Source organism: Corvus cornix, chromosome 2, assembly GCF_000738735.6.
Source record: "Corvus cornix cornix isolate S_Up_H32 chromosome 2, ASM73873v5, whole genome shotgun sequence".
Taxonomy (NCBI): domain Eukaryota; kingdom Metazoa; phylum Chordata; class Aves; order Passeriformes; family Corvidae; genus Corvus; species Corvus cornix.
This window is the reverse complement of record NC_046333.1, coordinates 22,256,677-22,279,738: the sequence shown is the minus strand read 5'-3', so window position 1 is coordinate 22,279,738 and position 23,062 is coordinate 22,256,677. Positions and strand designations below refer to the sequence as shown.

Sequence of the window (23,062 nt, the reverse complement as noted above, 5' to 3'; positions counted from 1 at the left end):
TTGCACTGGTTATGCATCTTGAGTGCAAGACACCAGTTTGACAAGGATCAGCAGTTTAAGCCCCTGCTATGTGGCAGGCCTTGCTGCAAGACAGGTAAGGAGGGTGCTGCAGAAACTTGCTGCAAGTCAGGAGAAAATAGCAGCCGAACAAAGATACTGATGCAAGCGGGTTGGAGTCCAAAACCAGTTCCTTAGTCCTTAGCCCATACAAAGATATGCTGAGCCATGTGTTTGTATAACTCTTTCAGGATTAAAAAAATATGCATGCTTGTACTGCTAAATGTACCTCGAAACACAGAAATTATGTAAAAGTCCCCCACAGTTCTGTCTTTCGCATAGGATTTTTATATAGTAAATGCTTAGTCAAGAAAATATATATGGTACATGTTGAAATTAAATTCTTAAAACTAGTTACCTGTATTGTAACTTCATTCACTCAACGCTCCTATACTGTGAGACATTGAACATGTTAAATGCTTTGCTTGTTTGGTTAGCTTTAATTTGGTCCATAAGGAACTGATAGATATTAAAACAAACAAACAAACAAAAACAAACAAAGAAACCCATAACAAAACAAAAATAAACAAACAAACAAACAAACAAAAACCGACAAAAACCACACCAAAAAAAACCCACCAAAAAATAAAGTCCCTGGAAAATAAATAGATTTTGAATTATGTTTTGTTTTCACTTTCATGGAATGCCTAGAAAGTGTTTTTCATTAATGGCAAGTTTTAATCACAAAGGAAAGTTTGGTTTGAATAAAACATGATTTCCTGAACCTTTAGACAGGTCTTTCAGTTGAAGAGGAAAAATCTGCTCTGACACTTTGGAGAACTATGCCAAATCCCTAAAGTCACAGCCACATAATACATTAAAATCAAACTCCTTCCATTTATATGAAATAAAACAACTCCATTAAATAAGGGATTGAGCAACAACTATTCAGATCAGAGAATAAATTGTATCATTATACCTAAATGATTCTCAAAATGTGGGTCTCAGTATTTCCAAAAGAACTCCAATAATAGAGATTTGCTAATGTCTAACTTATTAGACATTATAATAATGTTTATAATAACCTGCCAATTTCTTCTCCTCTTAATGGTCCAGGGTATTTGAATTAAAAATAGTTTCCTTATTTTGCAATAGTCTTCAAAAAACTGCTTTCAGCTATACACTTTCTTATCTATAAACAAGTTATAACTTTCATTGCTGTACTCTGCATTGTCTACAACTGGTTCATATGTTTTATCAACGGCAGTGGCCAAAACTGGACACAGAAACAGCACTGAGGGCTTCGTTACTGCTGAAAAGATGAGAAGAATGCCAGACAGGTCTTAGAAGCAAAGTCTTTTGGGGTTTTTTGGTTGGTTTTTTTTTGGGGGGGGTGTGGTGGGTTGCTTTGTTTTGTTTTGCTTTGTTGGGTTTTTTCAGTGGTGGTGGGTTGATGGCTGGGATTTTTTTTCAGTTTCATGACAGTATTGAACCCTGGTCAACTTTCAACCAACATATATTCTCATATTCTTCTGAAATGTTTGCAGTCCTTCCCAGACTGATGAACGCACACACAATTGCAGCTTCGTTCCTAATTAATTTTCCAAGTTATCACCAGAAATATGAAACCAGCTGTGAATACAGAATATCCTGTCCTCCTCCCCTGAACTATCCCCCAATTACCATCCATCTCTTAAACTACCACCTTGTTTCAAATTGAACAATGAACAATTGTAAACCTGTACCTACAAGTACTGTTCCAACTATTTTTCCACCCACTGTGAGTGTGATTTGTGATTTCAGGGGAACTCCCTTTCAATTTTTTTCCTCCCATTGTTCACATCCTCTTCGTTATGTACACTTACACCACGTAAGAAGAATATAAGGCACAGAGGAGTCACAATGTCCCTATCTTTCTGAATTCAAAGTGAGTTGTTGAACTCAAAAAGCAGATTCTTTCAAACTATCAGTGCTTACTTTGAGAATGGTTAGATTGAAGATGAAGAAGAAGAGGTCAGCAGAATTTTTACTCTTTCACTAAGAAGCCTGGCTGTTACCTTTGGTGGCTTGCACCTTCCATTTCTCCCTGTTCTGCTGCACCACCTCAGTCCAGGTGGTTTTAAAACATTTGAAGTCTACAGTGAGTATGGAGCAGTTGAGTGAGGCACTTCCTTCGGATCCAGTGCTCTTGACACTTGATCTTTTAACTTCGGAGGGACTAATGCTATTCAGACTGGGACACAATATCACAAAACACAGAAGAAATCAGTATTCCATACACTCAAATACAGCTAAGAAAAAATAATGGTTGAAAGTCAGATAACAGAGCCACCCTGTAAAAATAAGCTTGAATACCTTATCCTTCCCCTCTCTCCCACCCCAGGCCAACCAATGTTAAAGCAAAGAGTACAGGTAATTAGAAATAAAGGGCTGCTTTTTCCTTTCTATATTTTGGCATTCTTAGTCACTAAGAAATAGAATCAGTCGAAGTGCTGTCACTACTTTTTTTGTGTATCTCCTCTCCCTAAATCTTACCGGAGAGTCAGACAATTCTAGAAATCAAATATATCAAAGGAGGAGTCTCCTAAAATTCACCAATGGGAGGTATTAAGCACAGGTCAATCAATCTCTGTGAAGGGCTTGATGACCTCAGCTGAGGTTCAGGCACTTGTTTCTGTTACAGATCCTACAGCTGACTTTTGAGGATAGATGCTTTTATTGTGAACATTTTAATAAAGGCAACAAGCTTACTGACATAGAAAGATATTAGTGTTTGGTCTTTGCTCAAGAGCAAAGAAGTCAGCTGGGAGAGCAAATCCTGACTTGGTACCCCTACTCTAGGGAGCACCACCCATGTGGCATTTGAATTCCAAGATATGCCTTGTCAATTAAACTATTAAAAGAGTAGTATCTCTAAAACAGCAGTGCAGGTTCAATTGGCCAAGACTTCCTACACTTAAATTCCAGGTAAATTCTGGTGGTTCTTCGCGCATTTGCATAACCCTAAATACTATCTAGCCCTAAAAGTGGGCTTATTCTTTCCAGCCATCATTTGTGTTTCAATCCCATTTATACTTCTAGACACGAAGAAACAAGTGCCTCCCAATTACTCTCATCACCTTCTCTCTGACATTAGTGACTGAGAGAGCATTGAGAGTATATCTGAGAGTGCCTCTGATTGCATGGCTGTAACCATTTGCGCTCCTTGTCTTAGAAGGCTGATGCCACCCTCCTCCCTCTTGGACCTCCTCCAGGCTGGACTTCCCTGCACAAAGTCACCTCACAAGGTGAGCTGCAATGTTGACAATGCAGATATGGGTCTTTAAGCCACAAGAAGGACATACACTGTAGGAGGGGGGAAATCAGGGCAGTTGATTGCAATGGCAGCTTGTGCAGAGTGAAGGGAGAGGGTGCAAGGTTATTCACCTGGAACGCCTAAATCCAGACATGCCAGAGTGGGAAGCTTCATCAATTAGCGGAGTCACAATTTTCTCTGTCATGTCGGTCAACACAGTAAAGGTGGGTTCCACAATGAAATCAATGAAACCTGAGAAGAAATACAAGCAGAGTCAAGCAGGCAAGAGAAGGATTTATGTGGAGTCCCTGCTTCAGTGAATACAGATGACCACACTGTAAATAACAGAGTAAAAAATTATACCTTGAAAGAGGGATAGGCAAATACTAGAAAGGGAAAACTGAGTCATACATTAATCCCTGACCCAAGACCCTCAATATAGCATGCAATAAAAGGTACCTACTTAAACACTGGAAAGAAACTGTGTCAAATCAGAACATAAACAGACTCATCAAGACTTATTTTGTATGAGGAGTAGTGTGATATTGAAATCAAATTCCTAGTAGATTTTGATAAAAATAAAGTTCACCTTGAATGAAGAATTGTCTCAAAGAAGAAAATTAATGTAACAGTAATAATAGCAGTAAGCTTAAACCTCCCTTACTGCATATCAGTATGTTGTTGTGAATTCTCTCTCCTCGGTGTTTGGCCAGATTTTTCTTGTTGATAATAAAACAGATCTAGATGCTTTTCCCACATTTTTTTAATATTAAAAAAGGGGAAAAAATAAATAATTTTTACTTCAGTATACAGTTTGACAGAGATGAATATGGCTCTGATCTGAACGTTGGGAAGTGCAGACTGAAGAGTCCTATGGCCATAAGATCATGAGATGAAGGAAAATCCAAATTGCATGAATACAGTGTGGAAGTGAGTAGCTTACAGTAGCTTATACATTTCCCTAATTCTTTTAGCACTTCACTGATGAAATTTCTTAGTGCCACAGGTAGTTAAGGAAACCACAAAGTCCTTAATCCCTCCTAAGGCACACTGGGATCCAGTTTACAATTACTACTGTTACAAATCCCTGCTAGTACAATTTTTAGATATGTGTTAATTATCAACAGTTAATTATTCATTAATAATATTGTAATTTCTCTGACCAGGTGCGTTGGTTTTGTACAGCCTGGTTTTTGGTAACAGGGGGGCCACAGAGGTGGCTTCTGTGAGAAGCTGCTAGAAGCTTCCACCATGGCCAGCAGAGCCAATCCCTGATGGCTCTGAGCATGGACATGCCACTCGCCTAGTCTGGGCCCATTAGAAAGGTTGGTAATGCCTCTGTGATAACATATTAAAGAAAAAATCAAAACAAAGTGGGCACACACATTTTTTCTTCTAGTCAGAGAAGAGGAGGAGGTGAGAACATGTGAGGGAAAACAACATGGAGACACCAAGGTCAGTGAAGAAGGAGGGGAAGGAGGTGCTCCAGGCACTGGAGCCAAGATTCCTGTGCAGGCCATGGTGATGACCATGGCGAAGCAGGCTGTCCCCCTGCAGCCCATGGAGGTCCACGGGGGATGCAGAGATTCACCCACAGCCTGTGGGGGAGGTGCTCACACAGGAGCGGGTGGATGCCTGGAGGAGGCTGTGATCCAGTGGAAGACCCAGTGGAGAGAGGGGGCCCTGCTTCCAGGCTGGAGCAGCCTGTCCTTGGAGGACTGCACCCCATGGAAGTGCACACCCACACCCATGCCACAGCAGTTTTGGGAGGACTGTCTGCTTGTGGGTGGAACTCACATTGCAGCAGTTTTGGGAGGACTTCTGCTCATGAGGGTGGACACACGCTGGAGAAGTTCATAGAGAACTGTCTCTGTGGGAGGGACCCCATGGTCTCACAGGGGAAGGACTCCTCTCCTGGAGCAGCAGAAGAAAACCTCAGGTGATGAACTGACAAAAACTCCCATGCCCTGTCTTCCTGCACTGTCGTGGGAAGGAGGGAGGGGCTGGGAGAAAAAAGGTGTTTTATGGACTTCTTTAATTTCTCATTATCGTCCTTTGACTCTGTTAGTAATACATTCACTTTGAAACGTGAAGTTGAGTCTGTTTTGCCCTTGGAATGTTTTCTCCCTATCCTTATCTCAACTCATGAACCCTTCGTTAAATTTTTCTCTCCTCTGCCCAGCTGTGGCAAGGGAGGGTGAGCAAGTGGCTTTCATGGGTGCCTGGTGTTGGGCTAGTGTCAAACCACGACTCCAGGTCATGATATGTTTCTACAGCACTGGTGATTCTGGGTGATAACTGAACAACAAAAGAAGAAGAGACCATGTGGTTCAGGCACTTGAATTCACATATGCTTCAATCCACATCTGGAGGGCAAAGCAGTGGAGCATTCTCCTAGTTCAATTTCCCTCCCCCATATTTTTGCTATTTCTAAAAGGATGGATTATTATGTGTATTTTCATGCCAATCAAATTAAAAATGTTACTTTCAAGTAACAGTCTGTAAATCTGGAGACACATTCAGTCTTATCTGAACATGTGAGTCATGTGCCTCCATAACACTGAGTCAGTCCTATCTATTAAAATTTAGGAAAAAAAGAATTCTCAGGTAGTTAATCAGAAATGCATGCAGTATACAGCTTGAACAGGAAATTGTACTCTAGATCATAACCCAGATAGTCCCAGTAAACTTCATATAATTTTTTTAAGCACTGGGAATTTTACTGACTGAGAACAGTGGTCAGTGTGCCACAGGAATCCTAAGGATAATGAGAACTTAATTTACATGTTTGTGTGTCTGTCTGTCTATATGTCTCTTCTATTCCCCTTCACTCAAAAGCTTATTTGCCTTTTAATGACCGAAGAAACCCAAGTCATAGTACCTTGTCATTCTGCTCAGCAAGTAATACCATTTGCCATTTGCTCCATCACCACTAAGAACCCTGAGGCATGCAAATCTCTGATATCAGTCACAACTTCAGCAGCAAGACAGTGGGATCTGTTTTGTGAGATACTGAACAGTTGCACGTAAACACATTAAACAGTTGTGTTTAAGAAACAAGTTTTCCCTGTGAGAGGTCTTGCATCTCATCAACAAGGACAAGCAGAGGTGCCATAGGTAAACAAACTCAAATACATAGGAAAACTTTTCTTTGATAAGTGGTGTTTTTTCCTCTATTCCCTATAACATGAGTAAGTTACTCAACTATGTTACCTTACAATGGGGATTATAATAAAGTTGGAATTTCTGCTATTGTAGGAAAAAAAAATAAGGACTTTATTAAAAATTGTGTAACTTTTGCCATATTCTCACATGCCTCCCCCCCTTGTGTGTTCTCACTCTTTACCTGAAGACATTGAGATTTAAACATGGTGATTTAGTTTGCTAATTAAAACCCTGAATATCAAACAATGAGCCTGAGTTTTAAAACCTATTAATACTAATGACCAGTTTATCATCCTTTTTCTCCTTCAATAGAATGAGCAGGATAAACATTTCTGTATCCTAGACACCAAGATGATTTTACTAGTTAATGCTGCATGCTAGGAGTAAATTCCAGGCATATGCCTACTGTTCATTCATTATACCTGTGAACATCAACACAGGAAAAATTGGGTAGATAGTTTCTCTAAAGTCCACCATAAAAAAAATCAGCAGCATGCACTTATCAGCCTTTATCCAATGTTTTCTGAAAGTGCATTTTTATTTCTTGACAGTAAAAGGACAAAAATAAAAGCCCGCTGTTGCATTTATCAGCTGCAAAAGAGGACAATGACAATAAAGGCTGATCTTCAGTAACACAAGCTTCCTAGAGATTGAGCCAGAGAAGTTTTAGCTCTAGATATTCTTGTTGAGAAATATGAAAGTCTTGGTCTGGTTTTCTTTGTAGTTTTTTTCTCTGACAAGCAGCTTGACTTCCCAACAAAAATTTCTCCCAATTTCTGTACTACACTATGGTACAGAAATATTTGCCATACTCATTCTATTGAATTAGAAAAAGGATAATAAATTGGTCATTATAATTAACATTAATAGGTTTTCAAAATAAAGTTCATTAATTTATATTCATGGGGTTTTTATTTATCTGTTTAAACTGAACAATTTTTTCATAACCTGATGCAACAGGAGAGACACATTCTTTCCTTTGAGGAGATTTTTTTTGTTGGATTGCTTAATTTCATGCAAAAAGTCCATACTGCCAAAACCTTCAGTCTGCATTTGTGAAAAACTTTCATTAATGAAAATGTGTGCCCACTGTTGTTGCATCTACAGTGACCTTACAGCAGCAAACCAGCAACTACAAACAAGTCGAGCCACCAGAACAGGATTTCTAGGCTGTGTCCTTGATAGAACCAAAAGTACAATTTTATTTCACAAAGAACAAAGGTTTTTTATTTGTGAGAATTGATGGCTTCTTGGTGCCGATAACAATTATAGAATCCCTAAGGTTGGAAAGGATCTTTAAAATCATCAACTCCAACCATATAATAGTACAATTTGGAATTCAGTAAGAACTTACTTTGGCAAAGAAATGTAATTACTAGTCCAAGAAACAATTTGTTGAGGCTATTAATTAGATAAATGAATGAATGAAAAGACATTATTTGTCTGAGAATCTAGCCTACAACTTTGGAAGTCTTATCTCAGTGACAGCCAGAAAACATAGGTGGTTTCAATTTAACAAAAGGGACATTAGAAAAAGACACTGTCAAAATGTGCAGCAGACTGAGAAATTAATAATTTTATAATGGTAGAAGGCAAAAATAAAGAGTAGTCTATTAATGTCAATGGATTATTAAAGTGCACAAATGAAATAGTATATGACTAAATAAGCCTGCCTTTGTCTACTGACAAGGGCCTCTACGGTAAATTTTATTTGTGATGGTTCAATATAGCATTAATTTTGCAGTGGCTTGACACAAGGGGTATTGGAACAGAAGTTTCTTTCCTCTCCTGGTCTTTCTGAGCAAAGGAGCACAATAGGAGAGGACCAGGAAAACTGGCTCCCAAGCACAGACAACCCTATGTAGAGGGACCCCGGGGGAGGTACAACCCCTCTTCCCTGTAAGGAGTGAGAAACATATCTAAAAGCTGATAAAACAGATGTGTAAGAGAAGTATCCATCTGTACTTTCTCTCAAAGCAACCAGAGAGGGAGAGTTTATCTTCTCCCACAGCACAACAATAAACCTATGTCCTGGAGTCATCAGCATGAGTTTTAGCTGAAACTGTAGCACTTCAAGTTTGTTGCTGCTTTCCTCCAGGGAGCTACTGGCGGAACACACAGTTGTATGGTGGGTTATTGTTGCAGAGGAGTAAATGCCACAAGCCTGGTAAACCAAGCCAGGCTTGTATAGGGCCTTCTAACTCAGATTCTGAGGTGAATTGTCTAAACTTACAAAGCCAGAAAAATTTGGGATGCTGTCTCTGAGATAATGGCTTGCCTACCAGGAGCAATGAAATAATTTTAAACAGGAGCAGCTCTTAGCCAAATATATGAATCTCTACTTTCCTAGATTCAGGGAAATTTTTGTTTCATTCTTCGAGAGAAATTTCTTGCTTCAAATATTTTGTTTGGTTTTTATAATGTGTCTTCTGTCTTTCTGCAATTTTAGCATCCAGGTTATCTTTCCTTCTTTATTCCATTTGGCTCCCTATTCTCCAGTTGAGGCTGGAACATGCTCTTCTATCTACTTCACTTACTTCCAAGGTATAAAAATCCACCCAGAAATCCACCTTTTCCATGTTCTCTTCATTGCACCAAGTCCCCTAAGCAGTTTCACTTAGCCCTTCTTGTTCTTTCACTAAATGTCAGGCTTGTTGCTTCATCTTTGTCCTAATTTTTCACTCAGTAACTGAAGGAGAGGTAGAGAAAGTCTGTTGGTGAGTCTGTAAAAAGATCTCTTTTTCTGAATGGGTGGCTCAGAAAAAGGTTTGCTAGTTGCTTGGCTTCAGTGAAAAATAATGGTTGGTTTAAACCATTGGGAGGGAAAGGGTGAAAGGAATAAATTGTTTTGCCCAGGTCATCAAAGGAACTGACATTACATTTTCATATACACCAATGACACTCATTCACATGATATTCCCATGTGTGCCTTGTCTTCACAGCTCACAAAACCATGGAGTAAGTGTCATAACCAGGTACTGTAGTTATTTCTGCAGACACATCAGAGGTAACTTGGTTACTGTATGGAACCATCTCCATAAATTTAATGTCTCCTCTTTGAATTGTCAATCTGGAGGAAATAAAGCCATTGTGCCTTATTTCCTCTCTTTAAGATAGTTCCAAATGATGAGATCACTAGGATCTCAGCACTATTGGGAAGACAAAGTTTTTCTTTTAAGATGTTACTTTGCATGCACCAAAAGGGACATACCTATTTGAGATTGAGCAACCATAGTAGATTTCCGATCACACAGAGGAGAGAAGGGCAGCCCTAGTTCTGCTTCTTTGTCACCCTGGAGAAAAAAATTGACAAGAAATTTTAAAAAGAAAAGACACATTGTACTTTAATATCTTATATCACGACTGTAAAAGCCTCTCATTTTACTTTAATTAAGTTTGGACTTCATTTAGATAGCTTGTTTTTAACAGAAATTGTGGAGAATTTGAGTCTGGCTGGAAAAGTTGTAGTCCAAGGAGAAGTCGGTGAATTAAGCATCTTGATTCCAGTAACGTTTCATCAGAACTTTCCCTGCTTGCTTGCTACTTCTATGCACCAACTAAAAACCCACTTGAGCACAAGAATGCTTCTCACTGCAGTTCTCCAGAGAACTCAGAGCAAATCTTTCATGACAAAACATCAGTGTCAGGACTGATTTTTCAAGGCTTGCACTTCTTTGCATGTCTTTTTTAGTGCTTCAGATAAGGCTGGCCAGATGCAGATTAGTAATTTTTTCCAAAGAAAACACTAACAGTTTTCTATGAGAAAGTAACCTGCTTGGTTGATGTGGGACAAGCTGTGGACATTGTCTACCTGGATTTCTCCAAGGCTTTTGATATGGTTTCCAATAGCCTCCTCCTAAAGACACTGATGCATTATAGTATAAACAAGTGGTACATGCAGTAGGTGGGGAACTGGCTGACAGGCCCCAGCCTGTCAGCAAGTGGTAGTAAATAGCTTCTTTTCAAATTAGCAACCTGTCACAAGCAGGATACTCCAGACATCAACACTGGACCCAATGCTGTTTAATATCTTTGTAAGTGATCTGGATGTTGGGATCAAGCATACCCTGGTGAAGTTTGCTGGTGATACCAAACCAAGTGGGAAACAGGACACTTCTAAAGGGAGAGTCATCCTGCACGCAGACCTGGATAGGCTGGAAGAGTGGGCTCACAAGAACATTATGAAGTTCAACAAGGACGAATGTTAGGTCTTGAACCTGGGAAAACATAATCCAGGACCACAACACAATCTTGCAACAACCCAGCTGGGGAGCAGCTCTGTGGAAAAGGACCTGAGGGTTCTGTTGGACAACAATCTGAGTAAACACTGTGGTGCTCTGGTGAAGAAAACAACTGGATGGTGGGCTGAGTCAACAAGGGTGTCACCAGCAGAGATAAAGAAATCATTATCCCACTCTAGTCAGTGCCTGCCAGGCCACAGCTGCAATAAGGTGTTGGGGTTTTAGTTTAGTCCTAGTTTTTTTCCTGTTAAAGGAATTTTTTCCCATATGCATGTTGCTAGGGGACAAATGGCTGTACTTAAGAAAGACAAAAGAGGGGGGTGGGACGGGCCTGGCTACTGCTTTGTTTTCACCTGGGTGTGGGGGCAGTTCGCTCTCTGCGTTCTCGGGGGGAGAGGAGCCTGGTTCCTTTCGGCCGTTTTTCTTTCTGCGGAGAAAGATCCCAGGACCCCTGGCCCACCTTCCCTGCCCCGCTGGAGGCCGGGCTGTGGCTGCCCTGCCCCGCCGGTGATTCAAGCCTTCACTGCGTTGTAGCTTCTGCTCGCCCTGCCTGCATGGACCTCTGGGGGGTTCCCCGCTTGGATCATCGCGTCTGCCACCCGGGATTTGGGCTCATCCCTGACGTTCCAGCCTGCCGCTCCAGCCTGCTGTTCCCGAAGCTCCAGTCGGACACCAGGGCCAGCTGCCCAGGGGTTTGTGAAGCCTTTGTTCCATCCCTTCCCGGGATCCCAGGGCACCAGTGCCACGTGCTCCCCGAGCTCGCTCCGGAGCGCCCCCTGCAGCCGCGGGGGAACCATCGCACCTGCCCTGCTCACCGGGAGCCGCCAGCGCCCCTGCCGGCTGTGACCAGAACTGCACCCGAGGGGAAAAGGGCCTGACAGCCGAGAAGGCTGGGACTGGGTTTGTGATTGTTTGCTGTTACTGCCATAGTTATTGCTGTTTTGTTTGACTGGATATATATATATATAGAGAGAGAGAGAGAGAGAGAGAGAGTAAAGAACTGTTATTCCTATTTCCCACATCTTTTCCTAAAGGCCTTTGATTTCAAAATTATAATCAGAGGGAAAGGGGTTACATCTGCCACTTCAAGGGAGGCTTCTGCCTTCCTTAGCAGACACCTGTCTTTCAAAACCAAGACATACGGTGTTCAGTTTTGGTCCCCCCATGAAAAAAAAGAAGTGGATAAGCTGGAGAGGATTAAGAGAAGGGCTGCAGGGATGATAAAAGAACTGGGAAGCCTGCCATGTAAGTAAGGCCTGAGTGAACTGCGTTTGTTAAGCCTTGAGAAGAGAAACCTTAGGAGAGACCTTATCACCATGTTCCAGTATTTAAAGGCTGGAAAAGAAGATGGATTTTACAAGGAGATACATGAAAAGATGAGAGGTAATGGATACAAGTTATTCCTGAAGAGATTCTGATTAGATGCAAAATAAAAAATTTTCACAATGAGATCAGCCATTAAAATAATCTCCCCAGGGGAGTGGTGGATTCCCCAGTGTTGGACACTTTTAAGATTCAGCTGGATAGGGTGCTGGACCATCTTATTTAAATTGTGCTTTTGCCAAGAAAGGTTGGACCAGATGATCCTTCAGCTTCCTTCCAACCTGGTATTCTATGATGCTATGAATACGACATTTCACATTACCTTTAGATTACATTTACATTTTAATTATATAAGTCAAAACATGCCTACTGGCCCTCAGAACAGAAAGTCCTTTTGTAGCATCACAACATGGTAGAAGATCAAGTGCTATAACCTCATATTTCCCAGTTTTCCAGTTTTTCAAGTCACATGTTTCCAAAGGCCCTTTAATATAATTCAGTCACTCTGTAACATTGGTTTATGCTGAGAAGATATGTATAGGATGACATAGCTGCACTATTCCCCATAGAGCATTCAAATTTATATAGCCTGTTAAATATACTGTAAAAACATTTCCTTAAATTAGCAGCTCACTATAATTGTGCTGAACTTCTTGCCAGTGTTCTGACTAATGTCAAATAGAAGCTAAAATATTCAGGAAACTAACTAGAGAAAAGCTTCTATGGGTATAAGAAGAGCTGAATTCTTCTTATTTTTGTTGATAAAACATACATAAAATGGGGGCACAAGTTCTGTTAGGATTTTGTGTGGAACAACAAGCAATAGTTTCCTTCTACTGCAGAACAATTCTGCTTTATGTTAGGAGCCTGATATACAAATATCAGAGTAAAACACAAATTAAACACAGAAATATTTCCAAGTAACATTCCTTTACTGTGTCAGCTGTGTCACCCAGAAAAACCATCTCTCGATGCCTGCTCATTCTTCTCTTACTCCTTAGGCCTCCTAAAGACCCCAGTGGCTAATTGTCTTGGAAAGGAACACCTGCCTGCCTTTGTGACTGCTCAGAGAGACACTTGATTTCTAAGCTGTTTGAGCAGCTCCCTAATAGCTAGCTAAAACACATTAGTAGAACTCATTAATAAAGGGAAGATGTTTGCTTTAAGAGATGCTCATAGATGTTGAGTATAAAAAACCAGTATTGTACTTAGAATCTTTCACCCCTACAGCATGGTCACTTGGTGTATGAAGACCTGTGTCATGTCACATCTCAAAATACTGGGAAACCAACAGGGTTGGGGATCTTTTCCAATATAGGTTAAGTCAGGCTTTATGTCTCTGCAGAGTACTTAACAGAAAGGAGAGGAAAGGGTCTGCAATTAAAGACCATAAGGAAATACATGTCTAATCTTAGGTCAAGAAAATTCAACCATAGTGTCCTTGGCTAGTAGTAGTTCTCAATATTGTGGTTTAGGGATGGTATTCTCCAGTTTAGTGCTCCCACTAAAAACCTCAAAACCATGCATTACTCACTCACTCCCCATTCCCCTCCCCCTGCAGTGGGTTGGAAAGGAAAATTGAAGGCACAAAAAAGTTACAGATCATAACTTAAGAACAATCTCCTGGAAACAGCAATGAGAAAAGAGAACAGTAATAGCAACAATATGAATAGCAAAATTGTACAAGAGAACAGCAAGTGATTCACATGCAGATGCACCCCATGGAGCCCAACCTGACTGCCACCACACTACACTGCCCCAGAAGAAAGCCCTTCCCCCATCCCAGGAAAATGATGTGAAGTGGTATAGAACAAGCTCCGGGTCCTAGCCATGCCTCTTCTGCCTGCTGTTAAAATTAATCCTGTCCCATTCGGAACCAGGACAGTACCCACCCCTTATTCTATACCATTTGCATCATGCCCAGATCCTACACTTTCCAACTATATACATATATATAGACAAATATATATATATATATATATATATATATGCATTTAAAAGCACTGTTATCATTTCTGTAGTCAATGGCCATCCCTCCAAGATGCCTGTTGAGCTCATTTAGACCATGACTGTGGGTTCTATCCATCCTAGGTGTCTTCCAGGGCAGAAGGGCTGGTGTGCTGTTGGGTGGCTGCAAGCTGCACCAGGAGCTCACAACTGGTGTATCTGGAGCAGTCCATAGTTCTTGTCCATGGTTGGTTATGGCATACAGTGGCAGTGTCATTCAGCAACCAATATTATACAATTCAACATTACAGACTGTTCTCACCCAAAAATCAAATCCCTTTGTTTTCCCATCACTCTGCATTACACACCAAGTGCACCCAAGTCCTTGAGCAAAACAATCCCACATTTGCTTGTGGCAGGACTAAGCCAAACTGTCTTTCCAAACATATTCCTCATATGCACCTGTCTTAGGGCGACTTTATGGTGTGTATCCCATATCTCTGCTGTATGCCCAGAAATTAATTCTTGTGCCTTTCTGTGCCTTTAAACTGAGCCTGAGAGGGGGAAGGAAAAACTAAGCAAAACTTTTTCAAAGCAGTTTGCAGCTTGTTCAAGGTCACACAGAGATAGCGACTTTGTTTTCAGCTGCGGCAGGGGAGCGAGGAAGCACCCGGCTTGCTGTTTTCCAGTCAGCTTTTGGCCAGTTTTTCAGTTTCTTTTCTCCGGAGAGAGGCTGAGAGTTGAACTTTTTTTCCTTCTCTGGAATTTCAGGTTTTCTCCCTTTTCTGCTGGACTGCTTCAATATCAGAACACATCGGGAGGACTTTCCACCGAGCACAGAGGGCCTGGCCCTGGGCCAAGCCCCAGCTCCGAGGAGACCAAAGGGAGGACTCTAACACTTTCCCAGATTTTTTGTCCACAGCGAGAGATTTCATTATTTAGCATTATCATCTTTTTCCCATGTGTTTGTTAAATAAATAGTTTTTATCTCCTTCACTGTCCTTCGAGGAAAATTTATTTTTCCCAAACCTGGTGGGGGGATGGCTGGTTGTGACCTGCCATCTCTCAGAGGATATATTTCTAAATTTGGCCAAACAGGAACAGCACCACAGGACAGGGACTTTGTCCCCTTCTATGGTACGAGGAGGTTTTAATTGGGCGGGGGGAGCTTGATTAGCAGAGCCTCTAGTCTGGACTAACCAGATGGCCTCCACAAAATATAGATCCCAATGCTTGAACATCCCACCACCTATGGCTCTCAATATGGTTTTTTAACAGCCCATTGTACCGTTCAATATTCCCAGAGGTTGGTGCATGATAATGAGTATGATACACCCACTCAATAGCATGTTCTCTTGGCCAGGTGTCTATGAGGTGATTTTTAAAATGAATCCCATTGTCTGATTCAATTCTTTCTGGGGTGCCATGTTGCCACAGGACTTGTTTTTCAAGGCCCAAGATGGCATTACAGGTAGTGGTGTGAGAGCACATCTCCAGTGGTTGTTTCTACCACTGTAAGTACATAGTACATAAGTACACTTTCTTGGTGGGTTTGCCCGAGTGTGATGCAATCAATCTCCCAGGCCTCCCCATATTTATATTTCAACAATTGTCCTCCATACCATAGAGGCTTTATCTGCTTGGCCTGCTTGATTACAGTGCATATTTCACAGTTGTGGATAACCTGAGAGACAGAACCCATGGGTAAGTCCACTCTCAATCAGAAGCCCATCTCCTCCCTGTTGCATCTCTTCCTTGATGACCTGAGGCATCATGGGCCCACCGAGCCAGACATAATTCACCCTTATTCTGCCAATCCAGATCCACCTGAGACACTTTAACCTTGGCAGCTTAAGCCACCTATCCATTTGTTGTGTTGCTCTTCAGTAGCTTGATTCTTAGGTACACTTGCATCTACATGACTTAGTTTTACAACCCACGCAGCAATGTCTTGCTACATATCAGCAGTCCAGATGGGTTTACTCCACACAGCCAACTGGTCTTTTTCCATTGGTCTGAAGGCCATCCCCACAGAGCATTTGTTACCATCCACAAGTCAGTGTAGAGGTTAAACACTGGCCATTTCTCTCATTCAGCAATATCTAAAGCCAGCTGGATGTCTTACAGCTCTGAAGCCTAGATCTACTTTGTCTGATTTCTGCAACTCGTCACACAGAACTCCATAGAGCAGCTTTTGATTTTTGGTATATTCCTACAGTAAAGCAGAACCATCAGTAAAGAGTGCATATCCCTTTTCATTTTCTGGTAGGTGATTATATTTGGTGGGACTTCCTCAGCACATGCTATCTTTTCCTCCTCCAATGATGATAGTCCAAAATTTTTGCCTTGAGGCCAAGTCGTGATTTGTGATTTTTGCCTTCAGGCCAATATCCCTGGGCAATTAGGGGTTTCTATCTGAGCTTTCTGAGTGATCAGTGCAAACCACTTACTCCACATTGCATCTGAAGCATGATGTGTGAAAAGGACTTTCCTTTCAAGCATCCAGCCCATCACTGGCTATCAGGGTGCCAGGAGGAGCTGCGCTTCAGTGACAATCACTTCTGAAGCAGCTAGAACACCTTCATAAACTGCCAGTACCTCTTTTTCAGAGGTGTAACAGCCTTGGATCCTTTACATTCCAGACTCCAGAATCCCAGGGATTACCTTCAAGTCTCCCAGGGTACCTTTTGCCAGAGACTCCAGGAAGGACCATTCTCCCTGATTGCAGTGTACAGCACATTTTTCACATTTTGTCCTGTCCTAACTGGGCCTACAGCTCCCAAGGAATCTCCTGTTTGTTACAAAGCTGGTTGATGTTCAGGACCCCACTTAAAATATTTCTTCTTCTGTGTCATTTAATAGAGAGGGTTTACAATATGACTGTAATCTGGAATATACATCCTTCAAAAACCCACAGTACTGAAGAAAGTTAGTGTTTCCTTCTTGCTGGCTGGTGGGGACATAACTGCTATTTTGTTGACCATGTCCATTGGAATCTAATGATATCCATATTGCTATTTTACTCCTAAAAACTGATATTCCTGGGCAGGTGCCTTGACTTGACTTTGCTTTATGGCAAAATCGACCTTCAGGAGGATGTGGATTACCTTCTTTCTTCAAAAAACCGTCTCTGTTGTGTTGCACCACACAATAATGTCATCAACATGTTGCAAGTGTTCTGGAGCCTCACCGTCTTCAAGTTCAGTCTGGATCAGTCCATGGCAAATAGTGAGGCTGTGCTTCCACTCCTGGGGCCATCAGTTCCAGGTATATGGAACGCCCCTCCAGATAAAAGCAAACTGTGGCCTGCACTCTCTTGACAAAGAAATGGAGAAAAATGCATTACCAATGTACATGGTGGCGCCACTTTGCTGCCTTGGACTCCACATTGTCCTCAAGTTCCAACATGTCCATCACAGCAGCTCTCAGTCGTGGTATGACTTTGTCCAGGATACACTAGTCCACTGTCAGTCTCCACTGGATTTATGCACTGGCCATATGGGGCTATTAAAGGGTGAGTGAATCTTGTTGACCACTCCCTGGCTCTCCAGTTCATGAATCATCTCATGGATGGGAGTCACAGAGTCCCGGTTGGTGTGGTATTGTTGATGATGTACTGTTGTGGTAGTGATCGGTACCTGTTGATCTTCAACCCTCAGCAGTCCCACAGCAGAACAGTCCTCTGAGAGACCAGGCAAGGTGTTGAGGTGTCTAATTTCCTCTGTCTCCACAGCAGCTATCCCAAAAGCCCAACAATGCTCTCTTGGGTTCTTGAAATACCCTCTCCAGAGTTAGCCTATGCCAAGGACACACAGGGCCTCTGGGCCAATCAGAATGGGGGATTTTTGCCTTTTGTTCCCAGTCAGGCTCACTGTAACTTCCAGTACAGTCAGCTGTTGGGATCTCCCTGTCACCACAGAAATAGAGTTAGATTCTGCCCCTACAGATCTTGATGGCATCAGGGTACACTGTGTGCCCGTGTCAGCTAAAGCATTATACTCTTGCAGGTCTGATGCACCAGGCCATCAATAGATCCAGTTGTCCCTTTCCTCCTGCTGGAGGCAGGCCCCCTCTAGTTCTAGTCTTAGTAGTCATTGTTCATGTCTTGTAAATATGAAGTGGATATCCTTTCAAGAGGATCAGAAGTAACATCAGCCCTTCCATTCTGTCTGAGGACTTGCCCACTGGAAACCGAAGCGGCATTTATCCCTGAAGAATTTCCTGTGGTGGTTGTCCTTCCTCTCAACTCACACACCTGTGCTGCTAGGGGAGAGGTAGGTTTTCCATCCCACTTTCTCATGTCTTCTCTGTGGTAAAGTAAAACCGCATGTTATCTCATGGTGTGTGCCCTTTATCTCAAGCCAGCGAGTGCATGCTTTCAGTACCAGAGACTGTGGTCCATACTGGAGGGGCATAAGACATTTCCTCTCTAACATGCTTGAATCTTTTGAGTCTGTCTGCAGTCTTGGACAGTCTTTCCACAGGCAAGGCACAGTTTGGTAAGGAGGAAAAAATTATTCCATTGTTGTGTAGTCACTTGAAGCCCTCTCTGTTCTCTTTCTTTCATTGAGATCAGTGCTAATGAGTTGGTGTACAACAACGGTGCACTCCATACAAACTTCTGCCACATGGGTTGTTGTGGATACAAATATTGCTGAAAGCAAGAATTTTTCTTGCTTCTTTCCAGTCCCATGAGATACTTTTCTCTCTCACAGAAGATATTAGCAGAGTTCTATAAATTATGAATACCTGCGACGTTGCAGAGCTTTGTTTATGGTACAGTAGAAAAATACTTTGACAATGGATGTTTTAGGATTTTAGCCAATCATCCCAGGGGTTGGCTGATCCTTTGACCAATTAGACTATGAAGGAAAAAGTCTATAAAAGAGTCTGTAAAATAATTAAATGAATCAATCTTGCTGCACAATTCCTGCCTGCTGGATCTCTCTTCTCCTCTCTACCACTGCGGGACGCTGTAATAGGTTGTGTCAGCTGGACCTGATCTGAACCCATTTTTTGAATCTTTATACGTTACCTCCAGCACGGCTAATTCTCTCAGGTACCGGATACATTTCTCCACAGCTTTCCCTCTGCTTGAGCATGCAACTAGAACATACTTGTGAGAATGAATACCTTTCTCTCACACTTGATGGGAGCTGCTCCAGAGGCTGAGTTTCTGTCCTCTTCCCTATCCCTTTGTCAATGCCCACATCCCGGGACAGGGATCCCAGTTGCATGGCTTCACTACCATCTATCTAGTTTCATAATATGGGCCGCAACATCCCAGCACCAGACCAGGCAAGTCACCAGGGGCTTGCCCAACTGGCAGCTGAAGACTTTTCACATATCTTGCAGCTCACCTGGGAATAGGAATCAGGCAGCTATCTCTGGCTGAGAAAGGGGTTATCAATAGTTAACTCATGTAAGCATGAGCTAACTATTAAGAGAGAGCAAATGTTAATCACAAAACCTAAGAATCAGGATTCATCTTAATCTTGTCAAGATGAGAGGAAGAGAACCTGTTTGAAACCAGCACAAAAACTGCTGAATCATCCAACAAAGGACTGCACATGCTCCAGAAGGAAAGGTAAAAAGTGCATTGTGATGAAGACTACTAATCTTCATCAGAAAGACCCCCAGGGAAGAAGAGGAGCCTTCCTCAGTGCAACCACCAGGATACACAGTGAATGTGTGGCACGTATGTTAATGATATTAGTGACTTCCAAGAAGTAATTTGTATGACCACTCCTATCCCAAGGAATGTGATGAATATTCATAATTTTTACCCATAATACTGGACTGTATGCAGTGCTGTGTGTGTATGTTAGGAGCAGCGATCCCCCACACATCTGGCACCAAATAAAGCAAATGCCCGCTTCTCTGACTCTGTCTCTGAACTGTCTCTTGGCCCAGTTTGGGGTGATTCATGGTCCTGCCTCGTCCTCCCATTGGGAGAACCTTCACTATGCAAAGCCGATACCACATAGTACAGGAACAAAGCAATCCTGATCCCTCTTCCTATTCATGGTGGACACTTAGTGTACATATGAAGTATATACAGGGTTAGGTACCACAGCCTTGTGAGAAGATCAAGCAACACTGTGACCAGTGGCTCCATACCTAAATTTATTAGTAAAACTAATGCTTAGATCAAATTTGTTTCCAACATCTGTGGCCACATCTGTTGTTATCTCAACTCTCTGAGTCCCACATTGGGTGCCAAACTAGGCTGCTTTGGTTTAGGAATGGTATTCTTCAATTTAGTTCTCCCACCAAAAAACTCCAAACCATGTTCTGCTCCCTTGCTCCTCTCTTCCCCTTTCCCTCCCCCTCCCCCTGCAGCGGATGAAGAGGACAACTGGAGGCACAAAAGATAAAGATCTGCAGTTGAGATAACAATAATCTACTGGAAACAGCAATGAGATAAGAAAAGGACAGTAACAGCAACAATGTGAATTAAAAAAACTTTCAAGAGAGAAGTGGTGATTCACATACAAATGATAACAAAACGCTAACCTAACCCAGAAGACAGCCCTCCTCCACCCCTGGAAAACGAAGTGAGATGGAGTAGAACAACCTCCACATCCTAGCCATGCCACCTCCTGTCTACTGCAAAAATTAACCCTGTCCTGGCCAGAACTAGGATATCAATTTGTGAGAAGTATGTGTGTTTTTCTTCTAATGTTTAGTAGGAATGTCCTCATTGATCTAGTACTAAATAACTTCAATGAACACAAATCTTTGCTTCATGGTAAGCTTAATGGTTTTCCTGAAGAGGAAATAAACACTGCATCTGAATTTGGAACTAGAATATGAGTTTTATATATATCTTCATCTAAGAGTGTTGTCATCTGTCATACAAAATTAAAGCAGAATTTGTTGGCTGAAATTAAAATATATAAAACAGTAGTTTTGTCTTCACTACGTGTGTAAAATAAATCAAAATGTGGAGGTTTTGTGGTCTCACATCTTAGTGTGAGGCAATCTTAATTGCCTCACAAGTCTTTGGCAGTCACGTATTTTAAAACATTTGGTACAACTTTGACCTAGAAAAGGCTAAATATGCAGATTTTCCCCTAAAATTCATGTTAAAATCATCCTACTTGTCTGAGCCTCCTGTGTGACAAGACAGAATCAGTTACAGCTATGATCTATCTGCATCCACCCAGTAAAACGATTCTTGGTTTGAAAAACAAACCAAAGGATTAATTTCAAAACAAATTTTTGTAATAAACTTGTAAAAAAAAAAAGGGATTACTGCAGTGCCTTTAAAAACAGATACCATTTTTAGAAATTGTCAGAACTTTTAAAGAATTGTCATATTTTCCCTTTTGCATTTAGATTTACGATAGAACAAGAAGTTATTGGACTTCGGAAGGAAAATAAGCACTTAACTGCTTAGGTTAGTAATTCATATTGGAGAAAAGCATCCTGTACACTCCTTAAGTGATCTGTTTGCTTTTACTTTTTTTTTGTTTGTTTGTTTGGTTTTTTAATTCTTTAATTGCTTTTTATTAATCACTTGGGGACCTTGTAGCCATTACACAGAGCTCAGTGATTTGTCTAGATCTGTGGGTCTGTCAACAGGTGGTCCACTATGAACTATAATTTTGATCAGTTCACTTTTTTAATAAGGGCAAAGTAAGACTTTTTCACATCCATCACAACAATGTAAGTAGAATTCCATAAAGTACAGCTACACAAATCTGGTTTTATGGTTCTAGAGCTAAGTAGAGTGACATATATTCCATGTTTTTCTAACCTGAAAGACATGCTAGCTTCCCAAATTAGGATTTCTACTATGTAGGTAATGTTTGTATCTATAGGGAGTGTATCAGACACTACCTTCCTAAGAGGCATAATAGCCAGTGCTAATGGTGCTAGAGGAGAAACCTTCATACCATTTAGGAGGTTCTTACAAATATCAGAGAAAAAGGAAAATACCTGTGTTCGTATTTTCCTACTTCTTCCTTTCCTATACACTCCCTCTCAGCTGCAGAAAAGAAAAGGAGAAGAAAAGAAAAGAAAAGAAAAGAAAAGAAAAGAAAAGAAAAGAAAAGAAAAGAAAAGAAAAGAAAAGAAAAGAAAAGAAAAGAAAAGAAAAGAAAAGAAAAGAAAAGAAAAGAAAAGAAAAGAAAGAAAAGGAAAGGAAAGGAAAGGAAAGGAAAGGAAAGGAAAGGAAAGGAAAGGAGGAAAGGAAAGGAAGGAAAGGAAAGGAAAGGAAAGGAAGGAAAGGAAAGGAAAGGAAAGGAAAGGAAAGAAAGGAAAGGAAAGGAAAGGAAAGGAAAGGAAAGGAAAGGAAAGGAAAGGAAAGGAAAGGAAAGGAAAGGAAAGGAAGGAAGGAAAGGAAGGAAAGGAAAGGAAAGGAAAGGAAAAAGGAAAGGAAAGGAAAGGAAAGGAAAGGAAAGGAAAGGAAGGAAAGGAAGGAAAGGAAAGGAAAGGAAAAGGAAAGGAAAGGAAAGGAAGGAAAAGAAAGGAAAGAAAAGAAAGAAAGGAAGAAAAGAAAAGAAAAGAAAAGAAAAGAAAAGAAAAGAAAAGAAAAGAAAAGAAAAGAAAAGAAAAGAAAAGAAAAAAGAAAAAAGAAAAGAGAGCTTCCCTAGCTTTACCTGTCTGAAGAACTCCTCTAGCAGAGACATGGTCCAGCGATGATGGAGATCCCAGGCCTTGGCTGGATGACTGATATCTGCTGTATGTAATAACAGTGATAAGGCTTTCGGCTTGTCAATTCTGAAAACCCAAAGGATCAAAAAAATTAATTGTCTGCTCTTGCAGCGAAGAACAACAAAAATCTTACCTACAGGAAAATAAGGTAATTAGAATCTTTGGCCAGGGTATTGGTCAAGTGGTTTCTCTGATCATAAAATCAGACATCTCTGAAAGACAGTCTTATTTCTCCAACATACACAATTCCTGTTTTAAAAGAGACACTAAGAAATGCAAAAGGAAATGTTGCTCAGCCTTGCTCAGCAACTTTCCAGGCTTGCTTGTCCTTGCTAGCAGTCTTGAAGAGCTGCTCTGTTCCCCATTTCATCTGTGCAGCGCTTTATGCAACCTTAGAAGAGAAGATGGTTCCTGTCATTCCACTGTAATGAAT

General features: G+C 41.3%; 1 protein-coding gene across 7 annotated transcripts in view; it reads right to left on the bottom strand.

Moving 5' to 3' along the window:
* The window catches only part of PDE1C (phosphodiesterase 1C), a 342,008-nt gene that overhangs the window by 21,492 nt on the left and 297,454 nt on the right, over positions 1-23,062 (bottom strand). For all 7 annotated transcript variants that reach the window (XM_039548746.1, XM_039548747.1, XM_010398574.4 and 4 more), the window contains 4 exons: positions 22,575-22,695; positions 9,669-9,750; positions 3,424-3,544; positions 2,055-2,230 (listed from right to left, as the gene is read on the bottom strand). In XM_039548746.1, the coding sequence (XP_039404680.1) occupies positions 2,055-2,230; positions 3,424-3,544; positions 9,669-9,750; positions 22,575-22,695 (500 nt within the window). The remainder of the gene's footprint in view (positions 1-2,054; positions 2,231-3,423; positions 3,545-9,668; positions 9,751-22,574; positions 22,696-23,062) is intronic.